Source organism: Trachymyrmex cornetzi, unplaced genomic scaffold, assembly GCF_001594075.2.
Source record: "Trachymyrmex cornetzi isolate Tcor2-1 unplaced genomic scaffold, Tcor1.1 scaffold454, whole genome shotgun sequence".
In the NCBI taxonomy this organism is placed as follows: Eukaryota; Metazoa; Arthropoda; class Insecta; order Hymenoptera; family Formicidae; genus Trachymyrmex; species Trachymyrmex cornetzi.
Window position 1 is genome coordinate 1,150,837 of NW_017299334.1, and position 12,174 is coordinate 1,163,010.

Genomic DNA, 12,174 nt, shown 5'->3' on the forward strand with positions numbered 1-12,174 from the left:
TTACTTCCTTTAACAAATTAAATCCGATAATAAGAAAAACATAACATGTCAAATAATTTCTAAAAACAATATAATATATTGTTATATAGTATTATAGTATAATATATTATAATTTCTAATAAGATTGAAAAGATTCTAACAAAATAAACGTACGTTAAAAATATAAACTACAGCGAAGCATTAAATAAATATATTTATAAAATGGAAAATTAATTTAAAATTAAACAGGAAATATAATTTCTTACTTGTTAAAGATATCTGAAACTCGATTTGCAAAGAAAAAAAATAATTTTTCGACGATAATTCCCTGAAATATTTCGCAGTTTCTCTAAAAGGCTCTGTCGCATTACAAATTATCTGTCTAGCAAGCTTGATCGGAGTAGGAAGTCGCGTGCCGCGTGACTTTCACTTTCACCGAAATAACGGGGACGCAGAAACGATTGCGTATATCCGCGGGCATATGTCTCATACGAACACGCACGTACGTATGCTTCTCTGACGGTTCGCCTTTCTCTCGTAAACAGCGCGACCCTTTCTTTCTCCTGTTCTTTATTTGTTCCTTTTTCCGGTGCGAAAAGAGAAACTCGTCTTTAAATTACTTTTCGAACGCATGATGTTGAAGGAAGAAAGGGTTCGAGACGTGCCAAGCCCTTTCGCTCATTGCAAGTTTAAGTCGCCTGATGTTCATTTCAATGTGGATTAACTTTAGCCTTGGTTTTATTTACTTTTCAGCTTTTTCTAGTTCTGAGCATTAAAAAAAGGCAAAAAGTAAATTAAACCGAGAATAGAGTTAATTTGTATTGACAAAGATGAACATGAAAAATTTTAATCTTTTAAATAAAAAACTGTAAAGTGCTTCTTTTCGTTGAATTTTTATATATCGAGAGAGAGAGAGAGAGAGAGAGAGAGAGAGAGAGAGATTCGCTATTTCTTCAAGGTATTTTGACTAATAATATTGAATCAGAACAAAAGTTAATACCATTACGAACTTTAAAATTCAGACAGCTGTGTAATTTCGTGAAAAATTAACGACTTAAATTTACGATGAACGATTTAAATTTAAAAGAAGGCTTTAAATCTTAAAATCTCTACTTTCTAAAGGTCACTGTGTTTTTAAGTTTCTGTGAATTTGGTGATTTTTACCAAATATAGAAAGATACAAAAATCTAAAAAAAATTACGAAACAAATTAAAAAATTTTTTTCTCACTTTATAGGCCTGCTAAAAAAAAAAAACTTTCGAAAATTTTTAATTTTCTAATGTAAGAGCTTAAAATTTTTTTTTTCCTACAAAATTAATTTTTTTAAATATTCTTAAGATTTTTTTGTTACTAATTTATCGCGGAAATAAAAAGAACATTTTGATTTTGATTGTCATCTCCGTAAAAATCATCGCATCACAATAAAAAAAATAATTACTAAATTTTTTTAAAAACAAATATAAACACTCAAATATAGCAGCGTCACGAATTTTTGTTCCGACCTAATTCTAGTTCTTAGAAAAAAGTAATAAGTAAAAAATGAAATTAAAATTAATCTATATTGATAAAAATGGACATGCGAAATTATATTCTTATACTTATGCAATTATATATTTTTATGCTTATACATAATAAAATTGAGCTTACTGAACAACTGACGCATTTCAATTAGTATAAAACATGGTACCATTTCGATGGACGGTCTTTTGTGTTTTAACGTTTTTATCTCGTTTCGACAAAGGTCTATTTAAAGAACGTTTAGATAATAGCGACTAATGACACGTGCAAGCGTACATACATTATGCACTTGTACGCGTACATATACTCTTGCAAGTAAATTTAACGAATTCGTTCTTCCCTAGCTCGTTTGTCCAGTTCTGACGTATCGGATCGTGGTATCTTCCGGTTCTCGTATAGAAAGAACGCGCATAGTCTGTAATAACGATTAATAGACAGGAGATTAGCAGCAGATTTCCTCTCTTGCCGATTAACGTCATGCGAAAATAAATATCAAACTAATGACGATGCAACTATGTACATATTCGCAATCTTGTGCGAATATGTTCGTCGCATAACTTTTATTACATTTTATTGGAATCATATAGTATATTTTATTTTTACAGATAATGGGATTTAAAATCTAAATTTTTTAAATTTAGGGACGATTTTACCATTCAAAATTCATACATCATAACATCAATATTTAATTTGTGTAACTTTAAAAAAATATAAATGAAATTTTTATCGTTGCTTTTTTATCAGTTATTTCCGCTGTATTTTTATACCTCACGATATAACGTGTATTTGTTGCAATATATAGGAATATTGGCGACATTAACATTTGTTGAGATTGACACGCGGAATATGCCGCCGTGAAACCTTGGGATACCGCACGGTCGAGAATTTATCATTGATTTATGAAGTGCGCCAGAACTAGTTTCAGCTCGAGCATGTTGAACACTATTTCTATATCGACCAACGCTACAACGTTCAACAATCATAGTAATATTAGCTCACTAATGAGATCAAATCTCCCATTAACTATTTCCGTGCTCATTAAAAAGCAGCACAATTTAATTCTAACTTAATATTCATTCATGTCGCGTGTGTTTCTGCACTATTTTGTGGCATTTTATTAACATTTTATATGCGCACACGTAAGGGCAGATTTAATGTCTAACATAAAATCATTTTTACTATTACATTTACTACATTAAGAAATTATTTTTTCGAATTCCAAAAAATTATTATTTATATATCAACGAAAGTAACTTAATTATGCCTATTAATATCGTGCTACATTAAATTATACTTGTGGTATTTTATCAATCGTATTTTATTTGAAATGTATAAAGATATTAAGTTAAATATAATTTTCTGTATAAACAACAGTATCGAGAATAAAGAAGGTTTTTTATGATTTTATTGTGATCATAAATATCAAGTAAAATTATAAGATTTTTGTGGCAATCTTATAACAAGTTCAATTCGCAATTTATGAAGTTAAAACTGACGTTTCTTATTTACGGATATAATTCATAAATCATGTTCTTTTTCATCTGCTTATGTAATTTATCTAATTAAAAAATTAGAACGCAAACAAATTTATTTATTTATTTATAACGAAAAGACTTGACATTTAGACGTTTAAAAACACGATCGTAACTCATGATGGTTATACAATATTAACTGTCGATAATATTTGCGTACAACAAGATCGTCTTTTTTTAATCGTGATATTTTTTCATTGTCAAATGGGAAGATCCCTTGATCGTTATCGTAGGATGTTCTCCGATTCCAAGAGACCGATCACCATCAAACCATTTTTCCTCCCTGTTATATACAGAAGATAATATATCTTCATATCGACCACATAGAACCGGTTGTCTACTTATGTTCTTACATTATCTAAGAAGTTTTAAAAGTTTTTTCGACAATTTTGTTTTCGTAATTTACTTTGCTATTTACATTGTAATTAGGGACATGAAGAAGCATGCCTTTTTTACTTTAAGACTTCTGTTTATTCTTATTTATCAGACATACAACATGTCTCCAACCGCAAATTAGAAATGATTAAAAAAATAGGAATAATAAGCGCTTCTTTATTAGGATTATTCAAAACACGAAGCTATGATTTACCTCCTCATGTTGTTATCTTTAAATTGATGATGGTGAACTGACAAAATACGAAATTAAATTAAAATAAAGTTAATAAGAATCTAGAGTGGTCGACATTACGCAGTTGTATTTTGTAGAATAATAAAGATATATATGTATTAATTTTATTAAATAAGATTTTTTGCGAAACTTAAGAAGAAATTTCTACGATCTTAATCTTATATTTATAATATTCAATTTACTGAACATGATTTAATTTGAGCTGAAATATTTATTTTCGAAAAACGCTGAAAAAATGTTATATCAACAACATTATCTTAATTGAAAGTAATTTTGTTAATTCAGTAATACTATCAATGAAACAAAATTTTATTAAAACAATATAACAGTATGACGTATTTATTAATAATGTTATTAAATTAATAAAATTATGTTCAATTAAAATAGTATTGATATAACATTGATTTACCCATATATCAATTTATTATTTTATAAAATATAACCGCACTATACAGACTCTTAGTAGCGTTTTAATTAACTTTATGATTTCAATTTCAAGATTCCTTACTTGTTTATTTTGTAAAAAATAATAATAAAGCCCATCAAAGCCTACATCAGCTGTTCGGATGCACAGAAAACTTTATTTTCAGATGAATGTAACAAAATCAATACATACGTTTCAACCCTTCAATTTGGATCCTTATTAATATAAACATATAAATCTAAATTCTATAATTAACGCAAATTCCCAAATGATGATTCCCGACAATTTAGCCGACAACTTACTTGACTTCGGTTTTATTTTATGTAAGTTTTTATATTATTATTGTATACGTTAATATTCTAATTTTGGACGTAATATATTTGACTCCGTTTTAATTTATGTAAATTATTATTTTATTATTGTATAAGTTAATATTTTTGATAATCATTTGGCTATACTTTACATAGCTAATTTGGATAAAGAAGAATGAGATAAATTGTCGGGAATCACCATTTGAGAATTTGCGTTAATTATAGAATTTAGATTTATATGTTTATATTGATAAGGATTCAAATTGAAGGGTTGAAACGTATATATTTTGTTACATTCACCCGAAAATAAAATTTTCTGTGGATGAATAACTAATGTAGACTTTGATGGGCTTTTTTATTATTTTTTATTGATTGATTCTTTGGAGCCTCATTTTATATACTTATTTATTTTATAAAACACAGGACATCAACAATTATATATTTCAGGACAAAGTTCCACGGGCAATAATGAGAGCCGCTAGCGGAAAGCGCGAAGGTGTCTATTCCTAAGAATGGCACGTGATTACTTTCTCCGACAGCCTGCACGGCTGGACATTCGTCGACAACGCCGGCGACGATGACGACGACGACGCAGCGATGAGTACGATGACGACGTAGTCGAGAATCGTGCGCAACGCCAGCTGTCTTCCGGGTTTAAGGCTGAATAGCCAGGTTTCCACGGTGTAGGTTTGTACGATGGAAACAGTCCCGCGATGTCGGCGAGTGAGATCGAGCGAACTTTTCCTACGCGTGACGGCATACGTGAAAATTGCAATCGCGAAATTACAACTTCCCGCTGAGATTTTTGACCGACAGACTCGATTAAATAAAACTCATAACAGATTTGAAATCTGTGTATTTCAGTAAATAATTTAATTAAATAACGTCGGAAATACGGAAATGAAATCAGAGAATTCTATGCAAGAGCGCTGAATATTTCCATTAGAACGGAATTCAATATTTTTAACACGGCACGCGCATTTTTTACTTTGATTTATTTTTTAGTATGAGTTTCCCACGTGTATGAAAGAATTAACACTTTTTATACACACGTACACGGTTCGATAGTTTGATTGCGTATTACATTTCAAATGATACCAGCGATCGGATAACTATAATCGAAAGGCAATCTTTAACCGTGGCCTTGCTGACCTAACCGACAATACAACCTTGAATGATTGAATAATAACGGGATTTCACGTATTTTGTATGGACGAGCTTAAGTATTCAGATTACAATTAAGATTCTATGAGTTTTCGAATTTGCACGCTACAATGTTAATCGATATGTTAATCGATACATTAACATTATATCTGCTGAAGTCGACTATGCAGAAAAGAGAAAAGAATAAGAGAAAAGATTATCAGTGAGGTCTTGAATAAGACTCGCTAAATAGTCGTCGATATCGTCGTCTGCAAAAAAAAAATCGATTTACGTACTGTCTTTATCATTAATGTTTGATTATGGTAAAGGCACACGTGCAACTGTGATACCAAAAATATCGCGTGCCAAACACGTTCTCCGATACTCTTATACTCAGAAAATGAACTCAAAGTGCTCGGCATTTCGATATTTATTACAGTGACTTAAGGAGAGTAATAATCTTTTTCTCTTTATATAAATTATACAGGAAATATTAATCATTCTTGGCGTAACTATATTTATAAGAATCTCTTAAACAGTATTATTGAATTAATATTACTGAAATTTTCTGATTTATTAATCCGAAAAAAATAATAAAAATATGCAATTCTATATTACATTTTGTCAACTAATTTTTGCACTAAGAAAAATGTTTTGATTAAATCAACAAAACGTATCAAGAACAGGATATCAAAGAAAATTTCTGTTAACCAGGTAATTTTTGATAATCAGGAATTCTGTTTGATCTCACCAAATTTCCATTTTTTATTGGTTTAATCGAAATATTTTTCTCAATATATAAGATACTAGCGATGAAGTGGTAATTATCAGCTAATTATATGAATTCCCGGAAATTTGAATAACCGGATTGTCACGATTTCAAGATTTCATCTATAAGTACAGTCCCGATGCAATAATGAACTTCGAAGTCTTTCGACTTAAATTTCTTGCAGCTGTCGTAATTTTGTTGCACGACCGGCTCAGAAAGAAGTTTGCACAACACACTTTCTCTGCCTCGCTGAAAAATTATTTGTTATCTCGACACTGACATGTGGCGCCAGTGTAATTATTACCTATCACATAATTAACACTTGACTAATCACGAGTCCAATGAAGGCCATTTTCGTCTATTCAATTGGATCAATAATTAATAATCAATGAATTCCGAAAAAAAGTTCAAACTCTATTTTATTTAGTACTGTAAATAATATGTATAGCACTGACGCAATACGATCGATTTCGCATGCAGCTTGACTTACAACTTTGCAAGTGAAACTTACCTGGAAGAAGATAAGAACGATTCGTCAGTTGTTAGCTATTAGTCAGTTAATGTTAAAACGAGTAGGCGTCTGGCTTTCGCTATGTCGCGATGATTTGTTTCGATTCGGTTACGTAATATAACCAGGAAACAAAGCTTCCATATGTGTGTGTATGTGTGTGTATATGTGTGGAAAATAATACAAATAATTCAATAAATAAATGTGTATTTTTATATGTGAACATCTCCAAATAATACAAGGATGTAATTAATAAATAATTTTTGTTGCAAGACCAGCTCCAGGAGATACTCATCGGATATTTTGAAAGATCAGGATGAGTATAAATAATGGGATAATCCTCACATACTCGTCTCTAGCGATTGCAATATCGTCCGGCGAAATCGGATTTCGCGTATCGACTTCTTTAAAAGGCAGAGCACGTGGATTGCACTCGTGCTCCGAATGCAGTCCGCAACGTGCATGTATTATTGTCGAACGGTATATATATCAGCGCGTTGAAAAAAAATGTCTCATATGTACACGCATATTTACGTACATGCACACACGTTACACTTTGTAGTTTCACCTGTTTTATCGGGATACAACAGTACAGCAGACTTCGTGTACAGGATCTTATACAATGTGCCTGTTAAGGAAAATGCGAGTACTTTCTCGCGAATGTGACTTATGCCCGTTTCTACCAGTGTAGATTAACTTTAATCTCGGTTTAACTTACACTTTTTATTTGTTTCTAATTTTAAGAATTGGATAAAAGTAAAGAGTCATTTAAACCGAAATTAAAATTAATCTATGTTGATGGAAACGTTAGACAATTTATAAATATTTTATAAATAGCATATACTCATATACGTAAGAGATTTTCTCAGCTTGCTGCGTGATCTTCTACAAATATCTTTAGTATAACAAATATCTTTCCATTTTTTTAAAAATTGAAAAAGATTTTTAAAGCAGAATTCCAATCAAAGCATCATCAAGGTCGAGAACAAGATATCTTGAGGTCATAGGTCGGCGCGCGAGTTAACTCGGAAACTCCGCTCGTATAACCGGAGATGCGATTCAATATCGACAAGATTGTCGGCTTTACGTCACGGCTTAGTCGGTTTTTTATATTTGATAATTTCTATGTAATCATTTGAGCATCTAAAATTCTAAGAGGCATTAATATTCATAGTGTGCGTGTGAACTAGATAAATCGATAATAATTCATAAGGGAAATTTATCGATCAGAAAAGCTAACAGATTTTACATAAATTGTGAAACAGCTGCGAAGATTGTCACGAAAATTCTTATTTCAGAAAAGTTATTTCTCTGTTAAGTAATTTTAAAATAATTTTGTATTTAAATAAAAATCTAAAATCGTTTTTATAAATTATAAATTGTATATATTTGATATAATAATTCTGAACAATTTTAGTTTACGAAAGATCTCTTTCTGCACGTTGCTAATTTGTCTCTTTCTGCACGAAATGCAAAATTGTGCAGTTCAGGTTTATATTCTAAATTTCTGAAATGAATTCATTTAATATGAATATATATAATAGTTCAATATCTTAACATTCAGACCGTAGTGGCGCTTCGTATTTAAAGTAATGTTTCTAACATAAACGGTCTTATTTCCAATCTTAAATATTCTCTTACTCTCAATTTTTGAAAATATGCCTCAAATGTCTTTCTGTGAATTGTTCCTGAGAATGTCTTGATGAGACATTTTTGTACTACAGAATTTAGATATCAACGTGATTAGCAAATTTCATAAAAAGGATAATTTCGAGGTACGAATTTATCACTATTACGATGACGTGACGCTAACAATATAATGTTATATGCTTTAGGACTAGGTGAGGCTAGACTAACCCATCCTTCGCATTGTGCATTCGCAAACGCGATTCTAATCTATTGTGCTCGATAACAATATCGCGAACGAGTATCGCTATTTCAACAAGCGTGCAGTCAAAGGCTATATCGGTCATCAATTTCTGAACATAAATCGACAAAGTTTTAAACTAAAACATGGAAAAACTGAAACTTTTTGAAAAATAATCTGCAATAAATCAACTTTATATGAATATTGATATATTCATATTTTTAACATTCGTTTTATGAATATTGATTTACATCAAACAAATTACATGTACCTATATAGAAAAAGTTATGTGTTAGAAAAGGGTATTAAAAAATCGTAAAAAAGTAAAATTGTCCGTCATTAAAATTTAGCATGTGTGCTATGCTAAATATCATATTTCTCACGTATGTTTATGTTCAATAGTAAATTATGATGAAAAATTTTGGGTTAAAATATGGAAACTCACATTTTAATGACATATGAAATATAATCTTTATTCATTTAACAAGATTAAAGAACTTTTATTATCAAGTAACAATATAATTAATTTTTATTATATTCATGGAAAAAATGAACAATTCTTTTAGTATCTAAATTGCTGATTATTGAATAAATATTAAAAACTATTACGCTCAAAAAATGAATTTTCAACAAATATTTTTTTCAAATATTCGTTAAAGTACACGACAAACATTTTGCTATTTTAAAATAGACGGCAAACATTTTGCTATTTTATCTTTTTTACCGAGTTTAAGTATCTGATTCGTTTGTGCAAGTAAATTTGTTATGCTTGCCTTTTAAAATAATAATGTACATGAGAACTGAATATATAAAATAGGATAGGAATAGAACACAGTTCGTTCTAATTCGACGTTGGTACGACTTGAGAGTATATGCAAATAAACAATAGTTTCTCCATGGAAATTTTCTACTTGTATGATAAAAGGAGATGAATAGATGAAAAAAAGAGAGAAGGAAAAAACGCGAACGCGAGCAGGAGCGAACTGAGAACGTGGGAGGATGCAAATACGAAGAGCCTTGAGTCGAATCCGCTGTAACTAGGATAGGTGCATAGATGAATTCACACGTTTACATACATGGAAACGGATGATTCATTCACACTCCATGTTCGATTAATCCAACTCGCCTAGTTAACAGATATGTTTCGCGATAAACGATGCAGGTAAAAGACGCTTCTCAACGACATTCGCAGTGACAGTCATTACAATGACTATACTTTGTTGCATCATGCATTATTTTAGCTAGAAATTAAAAGTAGTTAAGCACTCAAATATATATTTTTATTTCCATTTCATTATGGAGCAATAATTTTTTCAATCGTAAATCTTTTATATATTGCGTCATACATTATTTTAAAAGTACTTAAGAACACGAGTATATACTTTTATTTCAATTTTATCATCAAGCTTTTTCTTAAATCGTAAATTTCTTTTTATATATCTCTTCCGTCTGTCGTAAAATCTTTTATTAAAAAAAGGATTTAAAACTTGGAAATCGATCTTTCTTTAAAATGTTATTATTATTCATATGCGTCTTTTGGCACAAAATTTTCTATTTATATATTATGGATGAACAAACACACGTCAATTCCGCGTTGAGCGTTAATACGTTGATCATCGTGCAGTAGTCACAGATCGAATGTAGGCTGGCTAACGTAAGCAACAGGTGGGCGTTTCTACTGAACGACGACTTCTCCCTCTCCTATATGCCACTACTTCTGTAGCCGATTTTCCAAGTGATATACCGTGACATTACACAGCTTGATTCATAATCATTATGCCATAAAAAACCATCTTTAATTTCCACTCACACAGTTAGCGAAATAAAATCTCTCGCTGCGTGTGAAATATACATCGATGAATTTTTCTCGATCTAAGTTTTCGTTTTGGAGAGATCGCTGTATCTGTGTCTAGTTCGAACTTGTGATATGCGTGCCTACCGTTCATGTAAACATGATGCTGCCTCCACAAGTGCTGGTACTGGGACCACCTGGAACTTGTGCTGTCGTCGTGGATGGGCGGTAGCGGCGGGTGTACTTGATGGCCGTGGGAGGTCGGCGGCAGGGGTGGTGGCGGTGGTTGGGATTGCGGCTGCTGATGAGCCGGCGCGACTACGATGTGCGGATGCTGCGGCGGCTGCACCGGCTGCTGATGCTGGGGTTGAGGATGGTGCGCCTGGGTGTGCAGCACCCCAGCTGGTACCGGCGGTGGCGCCAATTGCTGATACTCCATAGCGCAGCTCATCCGATTATCTCACGCGCGCATTTAATTATTCTCGCGGTATCTCACGCGGTCCCCCCGCCCCCCCGCAATGTTCAACGTGGTTAAACGACAAGTCTCCCGAGGTTTCCTTTCACTTGCAACGGGACGGACGACGCGCTCGCATCCGTGACAGCGGGGATGTTCGCGACGCGAGAAGCAACCGCGATGTCTGTACGTATCGGCGAGGGAATTACTTGAATTTATCGCGGGCTATTGATTGATCACCGAGGCTGTCCGCCCGCTATCGAATAGATTCGGCTCCAGAAGCGAGGTGCGTCGTGGCGAACATACGATTATTTCTGAATGCCGAAGGCGGGAATCTCCGTGGGAATGCTTGTAAAGTCTATCCTATGAATCAGCTGCGGAATTTTCCGCAATCGATCGTTTAGCGTTACGCCTCGATCAAATTATCCCGGCGAGTTCTCGAAGCGGATCGTTGTCTCTTCGACCACGTGATGGCTGTTAATCCTCTCGCTTCATCCGTTAGTAAGCTTGATTAAATCTTCAATTAGTCCACTCACAATAGGCCTGATACGATCATGACTCACTGAGAAAATCCAATATCCAATGAATAAAAAGGAAGGCACTTTCGCGAGCAGTCAGACTAATGCGTTCGGAAGCTCGCGAGGTGACCACGCAACAGGGTCCACGCTGCGAAGGGCACTGCTCCGATTCACGAATCACAAGGATCCCAGACTCGAAGTAAGTCCAGTGCACGATTAAACCGCGAGCTCTGAGAGTAGCACAGTGTCGACTGTCAAAATCGCCTCTCGTCAGCGTCTATCCGTCGGCGTCGTATGCCGATTGGAGCACCATCGTTGCCGGAAGCGGCGCTCCTATTGGTCCCACTCCATAGCCGGCGAGAGGGGGCAGGGCACGGACGATGTGCCTCAACGTCGTCCTGGAGGTGAGCGTAGAGAGACAGCACGAGGAAGGATGGAGCGAGGAAGACGGAGGAACGCGGGCGTTCAGGCAGGCACAGACAGGAGGGAGAAAGATAGACAGAGGGTGGGCACAGAAAGGGAGAGGGAGAAAGAGAGAGGAAGAGGTTGGAGGGAGAGAGAGAGAGAGAGAGAGAGAGAGAAAGAGAAGGAAAAAGAAACTCTCGCGTGCGTGTCTCAAACGTGTGGCGTCCGGAAAGACACTGAGTCGCAAGCGCCACGCCGTTCGAGAGGCTCTTTCCCTCTTTGTCGTGCCCACCGATACTCTGTCTCACTCTCCTCCGCCCCAACAT

The 12,174-nt window shown here is 33.9% G+C and overlaps 1 protein-coding gene across 3 annotated transcripts in view; it reads right to left on the minus strand.

Annotated features, from left to right (window-relative positions):
* The window catches only part of LOC108764845 (PAR-domain protein 1), a 91,859-nt gene that overhangs the window by 27,115 nt on the left and 52,570 nt on the right, over positions 1–12,174 (minus strand). For 2 of the 3 annotated variants that reach the window (XM_018513242.1, XM_018513241.1), the window contains exon 1: positions 10,619–12,099. The exons of the other annotated variant lie outside the window; for it this stretch is intronic. In XM_018513242.1, coding sequence (XP_018368744.1) covers positions 10,619–10,922 — 304 coding nt within the window. In that variant the 5' untranslated portion in view covers positions 10,923–12,099. Of the gene's footprint in view, positions 1–10,618; positions 12,100–12,174 lie in introns of those variants that run through there. 3 annotated transcript variants of the gene reach the window in all.